The 23,664-nt window shown below is 32.7% G+C and overlaps 2 protein-coding genes across 3 annotated transcripts; one reads left to right on the plus strand and one right to left on the minus strand.

Moving 5' to 3' along the window:
* Positions 1–9,047: 9,047 nt before the first annotated feature.
* On the minus strand, positions 9,048–10,158 carry LOC122592189 (NAC transcription factor 32-like). The gene is made up of 3 exons (XM_043764389.1): positions 9,954–10,158; positions 9,482–9,771; positions 9,048–9,386 (listed from the first exon to the last, which is right to left on the minus strand). Exons 1-3 carry the CDS (start codon positions 10,156–10,158, stop codon positions 9,048–9,050), a joined length of 834 nt encoding a protein of 277 aa, XP_043620324.1.
* A 4,346-nt stretch (positions 10,159–14,504) lies between these two features.
* Positions 14,505–16,536, plus strand: LOC122593092 (GRF1-interacting factor 2-like). Of its 2 annotated transcripts, none has more exons than XM_043765443.1 (4): positions 14,505–14,700; positions 15,276–15,352; positions 15,439–15,535; positions 16,012–16,536. In XM_043765443.1, the coding sequence occupies exons 1-4, from the start codon at positions 14,599–14,601 to the stop codon at positions 16,321–16,323; spliced, it is 588 nt and encodes a 195-aa protein (XP_043621378.1). In that variant the 5' UTR covers positions 14,505–14,598; the 3' UTR covers positions 16,324–16,536. The 2 variants fall into 2 exon arrangements, with proteins under 2 accessions (XP_043621378.1, XP_043621379.1); XM_043765444.1 differs by having other exon boundaries at positions 16,015–16,536.
* The last annotated feature ends 7,128 nt before the right edge of the window (positions 16,537–23,664 follow it).

The following is a 23,664-nucleotide window of genomic DNA, read 5'->3' on the forward strand; positions in this document are numbered from 1 at the left end:
CGTTTGATTAACACATAACCAAGCTGCAATGCTGTACTTTTGGCCCAGTTGATCAATTCTTCGTGTGAATCGAACACCTAAATTAGTTTTTTTTTAAAAATTATCATTAAATTGTATACTGAACAACGAAATATGCAATAAATTTAACAACGAAACACAAATTAAATAGTACTAAAATATAAATTGTTTGATGATATTTGGTATAAAAAGTAAAGTGATTTCTTTTAATGCAAGTATTCTTTATATTAAGTGGGAAAGTAAGTGATTATCTATACCTATATATAAAAAGAATAACCCTCTTTATTTATGGAAATGTTGAAATTACTCTATGCAATATGACTATAATACCCTTAATCTTTTTTCTACCCATCTTCTTTATTTTATTCACTAATTTAATTATCTCCACTAATATACCTAAGATACCCTTAATGAAATAAATTACACCACCAGTCCCTCAAGTCTTAAAATAATTACATTAACCTAATAGACTACATTATTTGTCGTCACCACCATCCACTCACTGTCACCCGTCACCACCACATTGTCGTCACCGCCGCCGCGTTTGCGCGGGCACCATGCTATAAATGTTAACAAGGATACTTGATCGGTGTGGAAAACCCTAGTGTCGTAGTCAAAATGAGGGGCCGCATCTGGTATCTCAAATTCTTCATCAGGTTCTTCTAAGTGAAGCTCAAAGCCTTCCGCACCCATTTCGCCCCATATACTTTCAAAATCCATCTGAAATATATATACATATACGTAAACAGTATGAAAAAATCAATGCTTAAATTTTTTTAAAGATTACCAACGAACCTTTATAACTAGTATATATATATATATTTAGGTCGCGTTTGGTTCGCAGAATATTTTTGAAAAGAATGGAATTTGATGGAATGGAATTAGATTCAATCAATGTGTTTGGTTGGTAAAATATAAAAGGAATATTTTTAACACAATGGCTAAAATGACGTGTATATCCTTCCTTGATATAAAACAAATTTATCAAAAAAAAAAGATTAGAAACATACCAGATCTCCTTTTTGTTCTTTCCTTCCCCAACCTTTTTCTTCTTTTCCGGCCATCACACACCGTCGGCCACCACCACCAGATGGCGTCGCTGCCGCACAACATCCACTGGTGTAAGATCTTTCTCTCAGTTTCCATCGTACCCACATAGCCACATCATGAACAACCTCAAACGATTGCCAATGGAGGTTGGCCGGAGAATATATATTACTCCAAGAGTGGTTACATATGGCTGCCAGAATCACATTAGTTACATATGGTGGTGGTTGTTGATGAAGGTTGGTCGGAATATCAGTCGATGGAGGCTGGGCGCACAACTATTTTGTTTCTCTTTTTTCTCGCTGGAGTAACAATTATTACATATGGTGGTTGTAGATTGAAGTTAACCATAATAATTGGTGATGGGTATAAGTTGTGTATGTTTTGTGTTTAAGTTACAGATTAACAAGAAGTCTAGAAAATTCATGATGGGTATGTGTTTTGTTTAGATAAAAGATGGGCATTATTGTCTTTTGGAGATAAAGGGTCTAACGGAATCAAATTCAATCAATATCCCATAAGGAATGTCAATTCTGTATCTGAAGGAATCTTCACATTCTATGGAATTTGATTCAGCTCAAATTTGTCTTCCAAACATTCCTACGGAATGGAATGAAATTCCAATTCCATCAAATTTCTCCAAAATCCACGAACCAAACGTGCCCTTACTATATTTAAACATATATATATATATATATGGTAACTACCTGGTGTAAACAAGATTAAAATAAGAACGGTAAGAACAGGGGGCAAAAGAGGAATTTTAACTTGGATGGATTTTTTATTAAACTTTTATTTTTCTATTAAATTGAAAATGTAACCACCTATTTTAATTCCTTGTACGTAAGAAAGAAACTACCATCCCTCCTCTTCAGTTTTAACTCGGATGCACATTTCGTTTGATATTAATTAACTAATACGGATGCAAAAAAAATGTCTTTCAAACAATTTAGGATACACAAATTTACAAAAACAAGAGGATGTATAAATGGCACAGATACAAAAACTTAAGAGAGGGTGTCATGTGTCCATGTGCATCAATCGACTTTGACAGAATTTAATAAATGATAAACTATAATAATAATACTAAAGATCTACAATTTATAGTATAGAGTCTGCCATTTCCAACTATGCCATTTTTGACAAAATTTTAAAAATAAAAATCCATTAAATTTGGTAACCGTAGGATCTAAAATTAGAAGGCCTAGATTTGTTCTCATTTGTTCTCATTTTAATTTGATTCTTATTTGAATGCCACTATATATATATATATATATATGTATATATATGTAACACCCCAATAATTTTAAGATAAATAAACTAACCCCTTTTTATAGTTTTGACTTTAAATTAGTTTCCTAGTATTTTATTTTTGGATATGGGGTTAATTTAGTTGGAACTTTAACGGATAGCGGGTAAAAATACCCACAAAAGTTAGTCAAGGGCGTGGCACTCATAGGAAGTGCCAGCCATTTCCTTTTTCCACTTCTCACATTTTCACTCTTGTTCATCATCATTCCTCCATGCAACTTCATCTCAATTCTTCCAAAATCAAAGACTAATTCTTTCAATCCAAGAATAAATATCATAATAATAATTATCACCATCAAATAATCTCCATTCAAAAATTGAAAAGCTAGGGCTTGCGGGTTTTGTGGTGGTGGCCAAAATTGCTAGAGAAAAGAAAGGAAGAAGAATTTTCCAACTTAAGTCTAAGCATTAACCTATTGTTTGTTGAGGTATTGAATTCCCCTAATTTAGTTTTTATCTTTCTTTTTGAATTTAGGGTTCATGGATGAACCAAATTGGGGGGTTTTGCTAGAAAATGAAGTATGGTTAATTTCTCCCAATTCCTTAGTTAACCTAGTTGTCATTGGGTTATATGATGTGTTTGATTATGAAATTGATAAGTTCTAAGTAATATTTTGAGTTTGCAAGAAAAGATGAAATTTTTGCTAGTTATTGAAATGTGGTTGAAAAAGGTAAGATGAACTACCTAATTTTGTTGTTAAAGGTGGAAATAACTCAATGACAAATGGGTTGAGTTTTGGGTTTGGAAAAGGCTAGTGAATGAGAATTTGGTAATTTTGAGCAACTAGATGAAATGGCCACATGTTGGTGGTAAAATGAGATTTTTAGCAAAATGATAGATTATTGAGATTGATGAGTTAGAAAGACTGAGCTTTGTTAAGTGAAACTTGATTTTAAGCCAACTCAAGGAAATTGAGTTTGGGTGAATAAGAACGCTAGTGAATCGTTAGTTTGGCTAAGTGAGTTAGCCAAGATTGTGAATAAAGTCTTATGTGCATATTGTATTGAATTGATAAGTTGAAAGCTTTGCACTTGTTGTTGCATTGTTGATTGTTGATAGTCGCGGAGGAGGTGAGTACTCTTGCATACCTTTATGTATACGTTGGGTCAATCGACCACATCATGTTGAAGCCTTTTGTCCATGTGTGGTGTTGACCACATCATGTTGAAGTTTATTTATCCATGTGTGGTGATTGATTCGGCGTAAGCCCATATGGGGCATAGTGTTTATGAGGCCTAAGAACCTCCGGGGCCTAAGAATCCCGATAGTTAATCATGTTGATGATTGTTTAGCATATGTGGATCCATGTATGTTTTGTTAGCGCAAAAGTGAGTATGCAAGTGATGATATGACGGTTTCATTGGCTACATGCGATAGTCTTTTGTGTTTTTGTCCTCCTTCGTATGTATAATTGTATGCAAGTATATTCATTAAGCCTTTGGTTATATTTTAGTTGTTTACCATTTTATAGGTGGTTCCGAAAGAAGGAACTAGGTATTGTTGATTTGAAGTGTTGATTTTTGGAGTGCTAGTTGACTCGAAGGTATTTTTGGTCATTCACGGAAGAATGGTATTCTTTGGTTAGAGACTTAGTGCATCCCACTTCATATGGCTCTTGGTACAATCTTGGCATTTTGATTCTTATGGATATGTAAATTGTACATTGTGGTGTTTGTAACTAGTCTTGATAAATTGAAGTCAAAATGGTGTTTTGGATAATGTGGCAAATTGGGTAAAGTACCCATGAGTTGTTATCTTTGTACATTCTGTTGAATGAAGTTTGTAAGGATAATACTTTACCTTTTAAGTTCAAATTGTGTCCATAATCAGTGTTTGAAAGCTTGGAAATGAGTCTTAAAGATTGCAAGTTGAGTCAAGTGTTATAAAGGGTCATCTTGTTGTTCAGCGAAAATATGTGGCACGTACAGAAAAGGTATGTGGCACAGTTTTGGTTCTGTTCGGATTTTGGTCATTTGTGTGGCACATACAATTTGGATGTGGCACATGGAAAACTTGAAGTCAGGATATGTGACACATGAAATACAACATGTGGTACATATTTGCCTCTGTTCAGATTTTAACTCAAAAATGTGACACATGCATGTAGCATGTGGCACACCTGGGCGTAAAAAAAAAAAAAAAATTTTCTTAGTTTTTCTTTAATCGAGTCGTGTTGTTACAATATACTTGAAAAACATACATATATACACCTATATATATTGAAAATCTAATGTATATCTATATATCTATGTATATAAAGGAAAACAAGAACATATACATATATATATATATATTGAAAGCCTTAGAGCACATACCTGAAACGAAACCGATTGTGGTTTGAAAATGATGTTACGGGTTTACATATATATAACTGTTCGTACACTGTGGACTCAGTAGACTTTTGTTTTTATTAACTTTTTGCAGCGAGGGTCGCTGCAATAAGTGAATAAAAACAAAAGTCTACTGTGGACCATCAAGTCCATAGTGTACGGGTATGTACGTTGGACTTCTTGCAGTGACCCTCGCTGCAAAAAGTGTGATCATTTTACTAAAATACTGGTTGGATCACCAGGCGCCATTAAATATAAGGATTTAATAGATCCTTGTTCCCAAAAGAATGCTATGATTAAAACTTTCTGATTGTACAGAACCATTGAGATACCCAACAAAAATATTCTGGACTCATTATGTTATTTGTTTCAAAACTCTTCGGCTTTATACATCATCACAAAATTAATAATATATAATACATATATATAAAATATAAATATTTATAGATGTAAAACTAATGACGGTTACAGTAATAAAATAATATCACTTTGAACAAACAAAAATATGATTTATCCATTTTATCTTTATAATGATTAATGCTAGTTTAAAAAAAAAATATACACTAACGAAAACTATCAGTATGGACCTTTACATAACCCTTTTTATAACCATTTTGAAGATTCCATTTCCATTCTCATCTATAAGTCACGAGTGAGCAAAAAATATATATATAGACATACCAAGTCAACAAAATTTGATCTATTATAAATCTATTTTTACCATTAGTTGACTTGAGGAAAACTCATGATTAATCAGTAGAGAAAAAGGGGAAACTATTAATTTATATTTCTTCATGAACCATACTTTCATTTTTATAGAAATCATTAGACAACATTACAAAGTAGTACACTTGAGTCAAGAATTAAAAATAAACAAATTAAATAAAGGTATATATACATATGTGTATGCATATAAGTAGGAAAGTAAGTAACATGACTCTTGTACCTTCATTTACATCATCATTCAAGTCTATAAAACTAATATAGTATATAACTAATTATTATTATTTAAGTGTTTAACAACATATTGGCCTATCAAAATCGAGAAAATAATGTTTTGTTTTGTGCATCCATCTTGGATGCATATTCTTCAAAATGATGCATCCACCAAAAAACGTGATTTTTTGGATTTTGACGGATCAATGTGTTGTTAAACACTTAAATAATGATAATTAGTTATGCACTATGTTAGTTTTATGGACTTTTAATGCATAAAAATGATGTTTTTTAAGTGTTCACACCGTTCTTATTTTAAGACTATTATCACCAGAGTATTACCCGTTACCCTATAGATCGCTACTAACAATGAACTGGAGCGAGAGTTTCAGAATACTGGACGACATATATCTCTTAGAATTGATACCACTGAAAGCAGGTGGCAGACTATGGGTAACACCTCCACATGGTACAAGAGTTATTTGGTGACATATGTCGCTACCGTCTCGCATACTGCCCCCACCCATCAAGGATGGACTTATACCCTGGCTTCAGGTATAAAACATTTTATTTTACAATTTAAATACGTCATTAAAATAATAGGGTAGATGCTAACTATTAATACAAAATTGCAGAGACGGTTCTACTTGGACCCGTATCTAAATCACGAAGACGGTCACCCCTTACGAGAGGCTTTTGAAAACATGATTCGTCATGATGTCCTCAAGAACTACAGGGATAAAAATCAAAATTCAAGGGGAAATGGTTGACCGAAAGGGGTGGCTTAGAGAGACTCGGCGAATTGGAAGGTCATCCGCCTTATGAAATGCCTGGAAAAATCTGGAGGGGTCTACTGCATTACTGGATCAGGGAGCACCGGATGCTTGTTGCCCAAAGAAACGTGAATAACAGGCATGGACTTGTCAGTACTCACGGTCAGCAGTCATACGCTCAACGTGAATTTGAATACGCTGTAAGTTATATGTACATATTTATATCCGCATATGTATGTATGTATGTATATATATATATAGAGAGAGAGAGATACACATACATATATATAACTTTGATTAATGTATATACAACGTACTAATCATGGGCAACATGAGCCCCCGCCTGAGTTCTTTTTGTGGGCCCACACAAGACACGATGGGACTGAGCAGACAAGAACTAGGCCCATTTATGTAAGTTCTCGCACAACACTTAAATTCGTATTTTTTTGTAAATTTCTATTAAGTATAACTAATTTATTTGTTTATGATTTAATGTGGTACAAGAGCGGCTTGTGACTTTCCCAACTGCCCCACCCCGCCAACACAGACATTTTTGGACGTTTTAAGGCCCCGATTGGGACATACCCATGCGGTTGGGCGTGTGGTTAGGGGAACACGAGGACCGAATGTCGAGCTCCCAGTGGATATAGATGAACCTCCCTTGGAGGGCCCAGCCAAACAGCACCAAGACCAGGCCGGCCCATCTAGATCACAGTTGCCGGCCTTTAACGTGGATCAATTCTTCTCCCCGTTGAGCCCTTAAGACCAGGCCGGGTCTAGCACGTCATCATTCCCCACACAACGTTTGGGTAGTGATAGTGATAATGATTAGTCTTTATTTTTTACGAACTTCTTGGTTTAACTGAAGTTTGATTCTCTTTCATAATCTTTTTTTATTCTTTCATTGTTATATACCTATAAAATCTGTAATACATAATTAAAAGTAGAATATTATTCAATTCACTAGATAATATACATAAAAAATGGTTTCATTTAAATACACCTTTCTACATTGAGAAAATGGTTTTGAATGTCATTTGGTTCTTCACTTTTTGATGAAAACAAACCATTTTTTTGTTAATTGGAGGTTTTGTGAAAGTTTACTAAGGTTTTGTCTTGTATGTGGAAGTATAAAAAAGGAAGTTTGGAGGTTTTCTTTGCGTAGAAATGAATGACCACCTTTGACGTCGGTGCTACTACTCCAACAAGGACAAAATATGATCCGATACACCATATCAAGTGATTGGGATTCCGATCCCCGAGGTGCCACGTGACAAGCATTAACGGCGACGTCGCCGCTAATACTTGACACGTGGCACCTCGGGGATCGGGCTCCGTGTCAGTCCACAGATTGCACAACTTGCATTGTAATTAAACTAGACAAGAAAGTAAATAAGAAAGTATTCAACAAGAACAATAACAAGTTCAAATGTAAAGAATCTATGCAAACATAATCATATGTATCATTGATTAAACGATGAATACATGGTCGATATTACAAACTTGACTTACAAAAATACAAATGAACAAAGTAATTGTTAAGTCTAGACGCACTACAAACTTTGTTATATACAAGATATAACTAACATCATCGAATACAATCAACGAACAACTATTTTTTCGAACTAGCAGAAATATATTAGAAATAGCTAGCTACTAGCAATGCGCTAGAAGTCAAAGTATATCCAATTACAAATCTAGAAATATAACAAAAGTAGGCATTTTGGATTCACTCAAGACTTTAACTGCAAAATGGACAAAAATACTTGTTCCAATTATAGAGAACACAAGAGAAAAACTACCACCTGTTGATCACTTCATATGTGTTTTTGATGCAGTCCCATAAACGCTCCAACACGAAGAACCATAGCAGCTCAAATAATATTTTCTAACGGCAACTCAAAATATTATCCCTCACCCGGCCAATTCCTCATATATTCGATAACTTGGAATGTTGAAGTCGCCGGAGGATCAGTTGAATTTGGAGTCATCTTCATCATCGATCATGTAATTATTAATCTCCATGATCATCAATCAGTGGTTGTGAACTAGGAGTGGGTGGTGTGTAAAAGGGATTGAAGCAATATTATTATGGTATGGAACAACGTTGCAGCAGGTTAATTGATGAAGTTGGAGGCGGCATCATCATGTAATTATTATTACCATCATCAGTTGATGAAAAGTCGCTGCCAGTAACTGAATGTTGAAGTTCCTCGTCACTACTTGTAAACGCTTGATCAAGAGTAGCCAGCCTTTCTTGGCAGTGGGTGATCTGCGGTCCTTGATATGCAGCTTGAACGACTACTGTCGTTGTTGTTGTTGCGGGGATTGAAGTTAATCTTGCTGGATCTTGAATAGACTGCTGCTCATCATCATTCAATTCTCTCATGATAGAACACATGTCTTCAAAGGATAGACATGGTTGGTTTTCATCATCGAACATCATCCATTTTGGAAACTGATCATCATCGTGTTTGTAAGAGTGATTATTATTATTACTATTATTATTATTTGCTTCAAGTGATGATAATTGTTCATCTGTTGCGCTCGTTGAAGTTAATAATGGATCTTGAATTTCTTTAGCATGATGAATAGGCACCGTTGGAAGATTCGATTCTCCCATGATTGAAGCTATGTCTTCAACTGATAAACATAGTTGATCTGAATCCAATAACATCGAGTAGTGATTAGTATTTGCTGCTCCTCTTCATGATGATGAGTAGGGTGTTCAAGTTCTTGAGTACTACTACTGCTGCCGTGAGATAGTCTTTGTCGTTTAGGTGAAGGCGGTTGATCCTCATCATCATCTGCAGTAGGTGGCTGATTTTGATTTTGTTCTTCATTAATCTCCCCTTGTTGATCATTTTGCTTGGTACTACTAGTGTTTGAAACTGCTAGAGTCTTATTACAATAATTGTTGGATTTGCTCCCAGGCTTCTTGTATATCTTAGCTATCACCCAATCAGTTAACTGCACATATACACAAAAATAATTAGTACTCACCCAATCAGTTAACTGCACATATACACATATTAATTAATTAATTGTATGTAATACGTACGTACCTTGGTGCCATCTTTGTCGCTTCCAGTAGGGAGATCAGGATCATTGGTGGTATACTCATGCATTAGCCATGAGGTCTTGTTATTGTTTCTGTCAAAGTATGCCAAACTTAGTTTCCTTCCAACATCCACTACTTGTCCATTCACCACCCCCGGATCTTTAACCTTTGCATAACTCTGACTCGCGTGCCAATATCCACGCCCTTTCGTGGTCCTACTAGGGCGTTTCCCATTCGCATATCTTCGCGTTCTTGGTGTCAGAAAGTACCAATTTGCATCACATGGCTTATGTGCTGTTATCAATCAAGACACACCAATTAATATATAGTTTAATTAGATATAAAACTTGCAATCAACTAACATTCATAATTATTATCAAAAACACGTGCAAGAAATTAAACAACAATCCATCATGCATGCAAGAAAACGTACGATCAATCAATATATGTTAATAAGTTGTACGCTAATTACTAACCTGCAGCAAGTTCTTCAGGAGTGTGGTCGTAAATATTGACCTTGTGTAGCCGGCACGGAGGGTGTGTTCCTTTTTCAATCTGCGGGATCAAGTAGTAAAGGATGATCTCTGCGTCCGTGGGACAAAAGCGGTATCCGGGTGGTAGACTATCGGCATAATCTCGGTTATTGCATGAAACTGCTACTGGACGTAGTTGTCCGTCCATTATTAATTAATTAGCAGTGCTATAAAGTTGATCAAATCGAATTAAAAGTTGACGCTATGCAAGAAGAAGGTTTTAGGTTTTTTGGTTTAGTTGATATGAGAGCTATATATCAGGATCGAATTGTGGCATATTATTGGCCTGTATATATATGATTTGATTTGATGTAAATGCATATATGCATGCATGTTAAATCATTTAGTTAGTTTAATTTCATGTATTTTACTCGAATTCAACTTTCCTTTATTTTAATACAATGACGTAATTTTTACTCAATTTGTTAGAGAAAAATGTATCAATAAATGACTGTAATACGAAAGACTGTAATAACTAACTTATCATAACAAACAATATCCTACATAGACGAGCAAGTAATTTTGATTAGATACGTGATCAATTAAATTACATTTGTAAGAGACATAAAGAAATATGACACTTCTACAATTCAATTTAGGTATATTACTCCGTACATTATTTATTGAGAATAACTAATATATATTCTTCTAGTAGCATAATATCATATACACGTTTCCCCTCTCACAAATCATTTAAAAATTATTAAACATTCAGCCATGTGATTGAAATCAATGTTTAAATTTTTAAAAGATTGTGAGAGTGAAGTATGTATGATACATGCTAATAAAAGCATATTAGTTATTCCCTTATTTATTACCATAAAATAAGTGGTCACACGCGTGCTTTCTTTTTTCTTTCTAATCTATGAAAATTGAAAATAATGACCATATCAATTATGACTTTGTGAGTACATCACTAGGTTGTATATTATGTAAAAGTAAGGGGGAGGGAGTGGTCACGGGGAATGGGTTTCCCGCTAGCAGGGTCGTGCGGGTACATCGTTGCCGGCGGTTACTCGAAGGAGAGAGGCTGAGTTTTTCGGTGAAGAACCCCGATGGGGGAAGAAGGAGAGAGAGAGAGGGAAGGAAGATAGAGAGAGGAGAGAAGTGAGGAATTGTGTGATTGGTTAAGAAATTTAGTGGGGGACCCATGCTCTTTTTATTTTTTAAAAAAATATATTAAAAATAATTTATTTCTTAACATCTCTACCTTTTCACTATAAAAAAGCAACTTTTTAACACAACTACTACAATTTCTTCAGCAAATTTATAAAAAATGGATCCAAAAAATAAATAAAAGAAGTCCCTTCTTCAAAATTACTGGAGATCGTTTGTTTAATTAATTTCGGTTTCTTTTTTCTTTTATCTATTTCGGATTTTTTTTCTTTTTAGGAAATGTGTGTTTTTTTAAGTATTGTAATGTTATTTGTTTAATTTTTAATGAATGTTTTATATAGTTTTTGAAATTATATAGGATTAAAAATAAATGATGAGGTGGAGAGTGGGAGAAAGTGACGCCAGTGATTTGGAGAAGATGGGAGGAGATTGAGAAAAATTCAGGTGTAAAGTTTTTATTAGTTAGTGTCGGGGGGGGGGGGGGATGGTTGACCACTTCCTCTCCCCTAAAATCGAGAAAGTTGGTTGCTAGTTTATTATTGTTATTTTACATTATCTCTAGGAACGTCTTTATACATCAATAAATTGTTATATCATATATTTATAAATCTTTAAAATGCTTACATATTTTTTTAAAAATTTTGTTTTACCCCCAACTATACAAACATCTTTAAATATTCTTGCATCTATATACAAACAAAATAATAGTATTAGAGATAGCCTAAGGACATACGTCAAAAAATCTTTAATTTTAGACAAACTTCAATTGCAAAAAATATTCATAGACAGCTAAAGACACCTAAAAACACCTCATTGAAGATAGTTTATAAGCAGATTGCATTATATTAGTTGCTACATATGGAGAGTATATATCACTACCATACTGGTCAAGGCGAACAACTTTATATCCATACAAAGGATTCAATTTCCAGTTCAAATTTCTAATTTAAATCTATATAAATATTTCATTGAAAAGATATAGTAATTTGAATAGATGTAGAAGGTAAACAGGCAACAAGCTGCGTCTTCATACCTTTTTTATATAGCAAACTAAAACATTTAAAATTTAAAAACTACATTTATAGATCGTGCTATCATAATAGTACTATGAAAAATGGTTTCTTGTCTACTGCAACTACCAAATGCTTTCTTTATATGTAACATATTTAAATTTGGGTTAAAAAGTATTATTGGGTTAACAGAGTTTTTGTTTTTCCATAAATTTGTTAACTATCAGTTAATTGTGTAAAATGTAGATAGACAAATGCCCATTTTTGTACTAGTGTGTATTAGTAGGAATATTATATCTTTAATTATGAAAACATAACTAGGAACTGACCTATTAATATTTATTTAGCTGGCACCCTTTCATTAATATATGCTAAATATTTTCCCCACATCACCAACTACAGCTATGTCTGAGTCAGTAAAGATATAATGCCACGGTTCTCTTGACTGCTCTTCAAGCTTTTCCTCTAAAAAGCTTGCAAAAATTAAAAGGCAGTTGCTAAAGTAAAAACAAGATGATATTATAGGAATTTGTCTAATCAAAGCATAAGTAAAAAGGCAAATTGGTTGAGTAATGAGATTGAATCAAAACCGAACTTCTTTTTGCAGTAACTCTTTTATGATCATAAATATTGTGTGTTTATGATTATAAATATTACATTATGTTAATACTTAATATAACAATAATATCATCTCTTATATAGAATTAGTGTGACTTTCAACCCGTTTGGCCTGTTTCCTTTTAAGCTTCTCTTTACACATTTGACATCTAAGTATCACAAGTGATCAATTCATACTAAGAATATCGATATAAAGGTGCCACTTATATCGACATATCATTAAGTATGTTCTATATACATGAAACCTGATATATTTATAGCATGGTGTGGTGATATTCAGGTCTTCTAAGAAATCAGACAGATTGAATTTAGAAGAGGGGCCGATATGAACTAATAGTATGTGCCCTTACAATGTAAGACCTGATTCTTAATTAGTAGCATCAACTTTCGAGTAAATAATTACCATAAATAGGATATACCGCCACGGCGCCACCCTATTTCTCTTTAGAGGAAGCATCATGAATACACCTGAGTGACTTTTGACCCATTACATTTTTAGCTAAATTTGCAATTTGATCCTTTTGATCTGGTAGAGATAATAGATAACCAAAACTGAGTCATATTATCAAATTGGTCCACATTGTGCCCATAAACAAGGATAGATAAAAGGCGACCCAAATGCACCAAGGCATATTACTTCCTCTATCGAATGCTCTGGGATTTGGCCGGTCTCAACCGCTAATATTGGTCTGCTTTTGACAAATAATTTGTAGCATGGAATTGCAACTTCCGATCATTTACAAAATAGAACTTTGATTTGGAAAGCCTTGACCAGCTGCAGGTCCAAAAACAAGGTGATCGAACATTTGTTTTCTATATAACGTAATATAATTATTTTTGTTAAAATTTTCAGGTGTTAGACCATCCACAACAAGGATATCCATAGGAAATTTGTGGTGACATTAAGGGTGTTTGTAAAAAGACTATTGATGTGGTGGTGACATGAAGGATGTCCATCCATGGTTATTTGTAGATAAGAATTGTGAAGGATGAAGAGAAATAAAGGTAAAAGACAAAAGTTACTTTGGAATTTATATAGTTGTTTGTAAGAAGGATGAATATATTATTGTTGTGAGTAAAAAGTGTTTGTGGTAAGGATGGATGAAAAGCTGATGTAACATGTTGATTAAGATGTTTGTTAGAAGAATAACCTAAACTGATGCGGATAGCCTTACACTTACTTTCTGGTATTTGTAGATAGAGACGAACAAAATCAAACCAGAAAATCAACAAATGAAAAGACAAATAAAATCAAATTGTCATAAATAGAAACCAAACTGATTACAAATAAAAAGTTCATTTTTAAATTTTATGATAAAAATACAACAATTTCATACATACTAAAATAATTCATAAGTATGTTATTAGTAAAACTTTTAATTTAATGGCACAAAATAAATCGACCAAAAGGTACATAGACGTTAAAAAGGGTAGAATGGGTATTCAACTTTGAGAATGTTTACCAAACAATGTCACAATGACCGTCATCGTCCATATTTCTTGCATAAGTCAGTCATGTGTTTCGCTTGTGTTCTCGAGTTTATATGTAAAGGAAGAGGAAAGAAGAGAAGAGAGATGAATGGAAGAGAATGAGTGCATTTTCCTTTCATTCAAATCATCCCAAAAGTGGGAAAAAAATATCTTATACAAATTCTATAGAATTTTCCTTCCAAATCCTTTCCCTTCTTTTCTCTTCTTCTCTTAAATAAAACTCAAGAACCTAAATTTTTTTTAAAATCTTTCACAATTTTTTCTTTTCCGTTCAAAACAAAACTAAGAACATACCTAAATGATACGGATTAAAATATAAACTCATACCAAGAATAATAAAGTTATCAATCAAGATGAAACAGCAGAGTCAGAGCCAAACAATGATGCCAAATCAGATGTTGATGACACCTTCTGCTTTCCCCCCTTCAAATATTACTACTGACCAGATTCAAAAGGTTATTATTTTCTTTTCCTTTTTGCTCTCTTTTTTTATAATAAAAAAAAAATTGTTAATTCGGTGAAATATTGATTTGGGTATTTAGGGGTTTTGTTATTTGTGATGAAAGTTGTATGCTTTTTGATTTTTTAGACTGAAAGTTGTTTACTTTATGATTTATTGGATCAAAGTTAATTACTTAATTAGGGTTTTATTTTTAATCAATTAACTTGCTATTCTAATATATGTTTTTGTGACCTGAATTGTATTATGATTTTATATTTATCTTTTTGGGATAGTTTTATCAATTTCAAAAATGTAAGAACACTGCTGTTTGGTTTTGGACATGGAAATGTATGTTATTCTAACCTAGTTTGATATTCGTGATTAAAAGAAACATCGAATGATCAGATATCGATCTTATGAATGAATAATGATGCTGAATAAGTTGGGACATTGCTTATTGGACCCGAAATAGAAGATTCTTACTTATGTTATTCTCTGCTAAACAGTTTAAAATCATACCTTGTTCTAAGTAATATTGACTTTGTTTATTTGTTGATTCTGCTTGTTGTTTTGAATTTGAATTTACAGTTCCTTGATGAGAACAAGCAATTAATTTTAGCAATAATGAACAACCAAAACGTTGGAAAGCTTGCTGAATGTGCACAGTGAGCAACTAACTCTGTTATCATGTTATCAGTATATTTATCTTTATACCGAACTTGATTTTAATAATTTTGGTTGTATGTTATAGATATCAGGCTCTGCTCCAAAAGAATTTGATGTATTTAGCTGCCATTGCCGATGCTCAGCCACCAACACCTACGGGAGGACCTGCCATCTCATCTCAGGTCTTTTTTTATAATCTAAACAGTTATATAAAGTAGTATTTGGGTTTGTCTTCTGAACATACTAATTGGATGTGAGGTTGCAATTCTTTGATGAATTTCATTTCTGAGTTTTATAGCAGCTGCAACAAAGAACAAACCTGCTTTGCTAGACTTATATTTTATCTTCAAAAAATGTTCTCAAAATTTTGGGTTTTTTTTTTCTTTTTTCAGAAATGGATTTTCTTAAGGGTCATTCACGTAGTAAGAATCCGTCAATTACTGAAACGTCTATTTCTCTTTAATATCTGATTGTTTCAACTTCAAATGGTAAAAACACATAAACGATTGTTTTTCTCGACTTATGGACTGTTTATTTACAACCAATGAGTATATATATTTTTTACTCTATATCACATAATCACTCGCCAAACGCTCAAACCATGTTCTTACAAATGATCGCTTATGAATTTGGTTTTACGAGTATCTTCTCATAACAGCAGATGAGCCCACTTCAACATCCGGGAATTGCTCAGCAAGGAGGATTTTTCATGCAACAGCATCCTCAGGCAGCTGTCATGGCTCAACAACCTTCGGGCTTTCCACAACAAATGCCCGCTATGCAGTTCAATAATAGCCCACAAGTTATCCAACCTCAGATGGGCGTTAGGTCTGGTGTGCCAAGTGGGGTGCCACCAAGCTCAGCCGCTAGTGATATCTGGAGAGGAAGTATGCCCGATAGTGGTGCTGCAGATGGTGCTGGTAAGGATAGTCATGGTGGTGCGACTGGTGGGTCTGAAGAAGGGAAGTAATAAAAACAGTTGAATTGTATGCATGGATGTGGATTAGTAGGTCTCTATTATGGTAGAACTAGACTAGAAGCTTAATCTGTGACCTTTAGCCAAGCTCATGAGCATTGAACTTATGTAGTGTGTGTGTGTGTGTGTACTATGTGTATTTTAGGAAAGACCATTCTTTCTGTTGTAGAGAATGTATGAAAGTATGCGTGCTGCTTTCATAAATAATTTTGGTGTATTGATTTAGGTAAAACATTAAGAGATGTTAAACTACAGTTTAGCTGTGCAGAGTTGTAAGGGTCTTTTCCAAATGGGAAATGATAAATCTTCATACCAAGTTAGGCTAATAATTAACCTAAAACTAGATTTCAGTGGTCAGGAAGATTTATGGGCTATTATTAGAATTTTATCATTTTCTTTTCCAAATTTCACCAATAATTTCAATTACCCTTTAGTTGTACTTCATTATCGTATTTCTTATAAAATTTAGAGTTAATTACTGAAATGGTACCTAACATTTGGGTCATATTACTAGCTTCATATCTTTCCTTTCGAAATTATGCTGATCATACCCAACGTATGCAAATCTCCACTCGGACCATACTGGAGGCCAACGCCGTCCAATGGCCGTTAAAACCTCCCCGCGTGACTTGCACGTGAGGGGTAAAGATGTAATATCGTGTTTTAATGTTTCATAATTATTGAAATGGTACCTAACGTTTGCACGATATTGCTGGTTTCATACCTAATGTTTCTTAATTATTTAAATAGTACCTAATATTTAGTTATTAATGTTTTTTTTTTTACTTTTTTGTATTTTTTTAATTTGTTTTATTTTTCTTTTATAAAAATTATCTAAAACTTATTACAATTTAATGAAAATAGTCAAAATGCATTTATAATCTACTAAAAAAAATACCAAATAGATATTTCATAGCAAAATATAAGTTTTAAAGTTCACGAATAACCAAAAATAGCAACAGAGTATCAAAAAAATAATTTTAAATAAATTTAAAATTCTCTCTTTTTTTTTAAATATCGAAAATACTGCAACGGTAATACCAGAATTATCTACGAATACCAGAAATATCGGCTGGTATTTACAGAATTTAAAATATTGCTTTAAGCTTCTTGTTGCAGATACTGACTTGTATTTCTGGTGGTATATTCCATTGTATTACCATTGCGGTATTTCCGGTATTTTAAAAATAAAAAAAAAATTCCTCGCAAATTTTTTTTAAATTGTTTTTATAATACTTTATTGCTATTTTTGGTTATTCGTGAACTTTAAAACTTATATTTTGTTATGAAATACCTATTTGGAAATTCTTTTTTGTTAGTGGATTATAAGTGCATTTTGACTATTTTCTTTAAATTGTAATAAGTTTTGGATAATTTTTATAAAAGAAAAATAAAACAAATTTATTTGGCCATTGAAGTAATTAATGACTCATTAGTAAAGTTTTTGATTTTAGAGTTACATTTGTTTGGCCAAATGAAGTTGCCAATAAGGTTTTTGATTTTGGAGTTTACTACGCTAAGGAATGACATAGTTTGTTTTGTTTTGTTTTTTTTTTTAATGATTTGTACGTTAATTTGTACAGCTTTATTTTAAAGATTTATATTAATTACTATTATACTATATTATTATTATTATATTATAATATAATATTGTAATGTACAAATCATATAACAATAAATTAAAGATATACCATAGTTTGGAAATGAATCCAAACCTTATTAGATGAAAACCAAAAGATCAAGAAGTACAAGCAAATGAACACCGTACGATATATGATAACACAAACATTAATCTTAGCTAGATATTTTTGTTCATATATATATATATAAGTATACAATGACCAATATTATTGCTAGTAATGATAGCAATGATAATGATTGCACCCGCTGATGGTATCAAGAATCGTTTGGTTCGACCTCATCTGAATCTGTGTCTTAATCATTTCGAGCTGCAACTTCATTGCATCCGTCATCTCGGGTTTTTCTGTGACTGTGGCAGAAACACACTTAACGTGCATACCATAATCACACCCCGACTTACAAACGTACATACAATTCTTCTGTGAGATGGCACGTCTACAAACATCACATTCAAACCTTTCATATTTATTCACGTGAAGTAAAGAAAGCTCGTGTTGATGATCTTCTCGTTTAGCTACTTGTGGCAAACTAACGCAGCACTCCACATGTGCGTCATAGCCACAAGTATCACAACGATACAAGGGACTTTTGGAGTCGCAGCGTGTACCACACACGTCACACCAACATTCAAGACTAGAGTCGTAAGGTGGCTTGGAAAGATATCGCAACAAGTGGTTCGGGTGTGCTTTGTGGGTGATTTGTTTTGGGGGTGGAGTAGAGCTGCTGGTTTTGGACTTTACCTTATGTGCATTATTATTATTATTATTATTATTGAAACATTGTTGGTGAAGGAAAAATTTGCAAGGGCGACATGAGAATATAGGGGTGTTACTACAAGGAAAGTTGCAGCTTGAACAAATAATCAGTTGTGAACCTGATTCCAAGCTTTTATGAAAAGAAAGTGAGTGTTTGTGACTCAAGTGATCATACCTTTCCATATATACGTATCTTTTGTTAGTTAATTAATTTGCAATTGGTTGATCAGGCCCTTCAAATTCACTGAAAGAATGCTTAATTTGTATATATATACTACTTAATAAAAAAAAGGGGTACAAATGAAGGAAGGAAAACTAAGCTATTTATACATATTAAGTATTGCTAGCTATTGCTATGCTATAAGTCAATAACTAAACAAATGGACACAAACATATGCAGCAAAGTCCACGTTATCCTCCATGATACTCCTCCAATAAACCGGCCGTTAATCTTGAACAAATCAACCAACTATGAACTACAGTATATATATATATGTCTATATATATGATGTGCTCCACATTGCTTGTTAATATATTCCAACCTCCATATTTCAACATTCATGCACATACTATTGACTTTCGAGTTTGTTTTTTACACATTAAATATGTTTGAAAAAAGTGAATGTCCGTTAATAAATATGTATAAACTAAATTAAATAGCAACGTTGTTTGTTTCATGTAGGGAATAAGCAGTTTGGAAAAGAAAAACATTCATAAGTGACCACTTTATTTAATAAATCACCATATAAAACAAAATTACCTTTTATAACATTTTTTGGTAATAAGACAATTAGTTATCAAGTTTATAAAGTTAAAATTATGTCAATTTAAATTAAAAAAAAAAAAAAACGAGTTGCAGAACCAACCTATGATTTAAATTAACCTTCAAGGTTACCACGTGAGACCATGACCAACCGTGACCCGTGAACAAAACTCGATTATCAACATTGTAATTGCAATATTATGATTTATGAGGCGTATCTATCAAATTACAAGCTAAAAAAATTAAATTAACTAATTAAGGAAAGAATGTTAAGTGCATAGTCGTCGGAGACTTTGTATGATATGATGTGAACTAAACACACTTCATGTGTCCCCCCTTACATGTCAAAATCAGATTAATCTACTAGTATAATTATGAGACGAGTATTATATTTATCTTTATTTTTTGTATGGACTTAAACTTTTCATATACTTATAACAGAAAGCTTACACTTATTTTATATAAAGAATATAAGAAAAAGTGTATAATAAAAAAATGTTCATTTTGAAAAGAAAAAAAAAAGTAGTAATTTTATGGTTTCTGGATGGTGAACCATAAACCATATGTACATATAGTCTGTATTACTCGTAGCATGAGTTATGAAGTCTTAGACATTGGGATTGGGCTGGATTAATATGGTCAAACTCTTTTGGTCATATTCGGTGTATGTTCAAGCCCATATATTATCCAACTGTAATCTTGGTTTCTGCCACATGTAGTTAGCCACTAGCCCACTAGTAATATTATCTATATCTATATTTATACTATCTATATAAACAAACTACCCCCTCCAAAATTTAACACTCTACCTTTAAAATCTCCAATTTACCCTTTTAATCTATACTCCTATCAAACACTTTATCCCTAAAATTCAAAAAAATCCTTAAAAGAAAAACCTTAGGCATGTCCCTTCCTTTCCCTGAAACAACAACGGTTTGCACTTTCAGCCGGACTAAGAAACACTCGAGTTGAATCATACATTCATATAATAACACGGTACCGCTACTTAACCAGCGTTTTTTTCCTATGTCCCATCGCATCGCGCGGGTACAAGGCTAGTATTCATTAAATTTGTTTGAGAAAACTGAAGGTCCGAATATAAATATGTATAAGTTAAATAGCAGTGTTGTTTGTTTTATGTACGGAATATGAGCACCGTGTAAAAGAAAAACGTCAATATTAAACTACTTAATTATTAATCAACATATGTGTGACTTTTTAGTTAACTTTTGCGGTATAGATTAAGTTAAATACATATTTTAATTTCTATAACTCTTGGTATTAAGATTTTTTTTTTTTAACGTTCGTGTCACGGGACGACTGTCCGTTACATCCATACGGGCAGACAGTCACTAGCGACCGATCCACGAAGGCAGGGACCATAGGGGAGGAAAAACACACCAATTTAACCGATACAGAAGCCACGGCGTTAAGTTGAAGGTAAAACCTCGCCTACTCAGATTCGAACCCTGGTCTCTTAGGATCCAAGTATAATTGCAGGACTTCGGAATGCCACTGGGGTTTTAAAATTAAATATATTTCAATTAAATAAAAATGCGTTAAAAAACGAACCTATAACTTATTTTTGATTTGACAGAATAAATTATTAAAAATATTAACCTCCAGCAAGACGCTATAATGCATTTACGAAAAACTCTAGAATTATAACCAATATAGACGACAAACTAGACGAAACTCATGAATTTAGCTGCTAGGTGCTCAAAAAACCCGGTTGCGTCATCAGTTTTTACTTCGTGAATGTTTCTATTGCACTCCGAAACAATACATACCATTCTCTAGCTAGGACACCACCACGAGCGCATCAACCCACATAAAGGTTTGACACCCAAGCAACATGTAAGTTTCTTGTCACGATTTACAGCCCACAAAAAGGAAGAGGCAACCATGCATAGAAGAACCTATGATTTAAATTAACCTTCAAAGTTACCCATAACCAACCGTGACCGGTGAACAAAACTCGATTATCGAACATTGTAGTTGTCATATCATGGGATGTATCTATTAAACTGAATTTAACATTAATTGGTTTTGATTTCGACTTCGTATCGCCACTTCTTTTGTATTTTTACATATTTGTTGCTTACTATAATGTTTGTTACTTCATTTTACAAAAATCGATCGTTCAAAAAAAGTTGATTCTAACTAGCGCATACACATAATTTTGTACCGTAATAAAACTTTGAATGACCATAAAATTAGTTCTTCAATAGTATTTGTCTTCGGTACAAGTTCATCTTACAAATTTAATCAATATGGTTAATTGAAGGTAAATAATATTCACTGTATATATCATATATCTTCTAAAAACCAACTTGAAATTTACAAGTTTTATCGCCTAAAGTATAATACTTCTTTACTTTTAATAATATTCACTTTTACCCCTTAAATTTTAATCTTTTCATTACATAATTTTTTGAATTTGCTTCTATTCAATATTCCCCATTAAAGTTTCTATATAGTATCTTTTGCCACCATAAAAGTTTTAATTTTCAAATTTTTACACCAAAGTTTTGGGTTCCCATATTTCTATTAAACCATATTTACACAATTTATGGTTTTACCTTTAAACAGTTGGTTTTATTATATTCTTCAAATTCGGTATAAAACGTTTTTTACTGTTCGTGTAGTGTTTCCGCTACAACTAAATGACCATCAATTTTAAATACTTTCTTACATTCGTTTATATCGTTTGTGTAGTACCTTTTATTATGTTTTATGTATTATTATTATGTCTCCCGGGCAACGTCGGGTTAAAATACAATATGCTATGTACAAGACTTTATGCATGATATACAATCCTTTTTCACTTTTGGTTTTGTCACTTTTACCCCCTATATTTTATATCTTTTATTTTTAGCTAAGTACAACAATATATACTTTTTGGTTTTTATCACTTTTACCCCTATATTTTATATGTTTTACTTTTGGTTATGTACAAGACTATATGTATGATGTACAACCCTTTTAACTTTTGATTTTTGTCACTTTTACCCCCTATACTTTATATGCTTTACTTTTGACTTTTTTTCAAATTTTTTATCCGTTAAACTGCCTATCTTTTAACTTTTGTTTTTCGTTTACGTTTTTGTTTTCATTATTTTGAAATCAAACTTTTGGGTTCTAATGTTTCTATCAAAGATTTTTTATTCTTTACAATATTATCGCTAAAAAAATTTAATATATCTTTTTTTGTTTCTTCGTATAACGTTTTAAGATATAATAAATTTTATCATAGTTACGTCTTAACTTCATTTAACATTTAAAAAAAGACATTATGCTATATCACCATCGTCAAAATGTCATCTCTTTATTTGCATTTATATAGTTTTTTTGTTACATATTTTTATATATTTATTAATGTTATTATTTTTACGCGACATTTTTACTACTGTTACATGTTTTGTTGTATATACCTTTTAGATTTGATTTCGAGTATTCGACATAAATGTATTTATATTACACTAAAACTATTTGTTTACATCCATACATTTGTCATGTAAATAGCATTATTCATAGCAATATTCGTGCACATGTGATCAAGAATTTAAATCTCCACATAATTGTATAACGGATGATAATTCATGCTCCACACAATTATAAACTTTAAAATTACACATAAGTTATTCAGAAAACAATCAAAAAATAATTTTCATGTAAAGAACAATCATCAATTGGGCTTGATTCGAAAAGTTCTTAAAGGTTCTCGCAAAAAAAAGGGTTCTCAAAATAACTTTACCCTACACATAATATATGGTCAAGTTATTGTGAAGCCGCAAATATAGTGTATATATATATGCAAAGTGATATTTAACCAGCACATACAAAATAAGTTGGTACAAGTGTTTCAACATATTCAATCCAGCCTACCCCAGGTTAGATGCTACCTGTAATGACTTGAACCTATATTCGCCCATTACACGACACATCCATTTTCTCCACCTCTACTATTGTATCAAATACCTTTCAGATTGAAGCATTTATAATCGTACAAACACCAAGCTTGTTTGCAAGTGGACTACGAACAAAATACTCGTGTATATCCTACAATCCAACATATAAAAACAAAACAATGTAATTTAAACATATAGAAAACCACCAGGCTTTTGGCCTGGCAAGTTGTGCTGCTAGAAAGTCACCCATTAGCTAGAACCCTGG

Source organism: Erigeron canadensis, chromosome 3, assembly GCF_010389155.1.
Source record: "Erigeron canadensis isolate Cc75 chromosome 3, C_canadensis_v1, whole genome shotgun sequence".
Taxonomy (NCBI): domain Eukaryota; kingdom Viridiplantae; phylum Streptophyta; class Magnoliopsida; order Asterales; family Asteraceae; genus Erigeron; species Erigeron canadensis.

Bases quoted from the DNA above. Each gene is read 5' to 3' on its own strand.
- LOC122593092 (XM_043765443.1), top strand. From the start codon at position 14,599: ATGAAACAGCAGAGTCAGAGCCAAACAATGATGCCAAATCAGATGTTG. The intron at 14,701-15,275 runs GTTATTATTTTC...TTGAATTTACAG, and splicing joins CTACTGACCAGATTCAAAAG to TTCCTTGATGAGAACAAGCA. The intron at 15,536-16,011 runs GTCTTTTTTTAT...TTCTCATAACAG, and splicing joins GACCTGCCATCTCATCTCAG to CAGATGAGCCCACTTCAACA.
- LOC122592189 (XM_043764389.1), bottom strand. From the start codon at position 10,158: ATGGACGGACAACTACGTCCAGTAGCAGTTTCATGCAATAACCGAGAT. The intron at 9,772-9,953 runs GTTAGTAATTAG...GATTGATAACAG, and splicing joins TCCTGAAGAACTTGCTGCAG to CACATAAGCCATGTGATGCA. The intron at 9,387-9,481 runs GTACGTACGTAT...GTATATGTGCAG, and splicing joins GCGACAAAGATGGCACCAAG to TTAACTGATTGGGTGATAGC.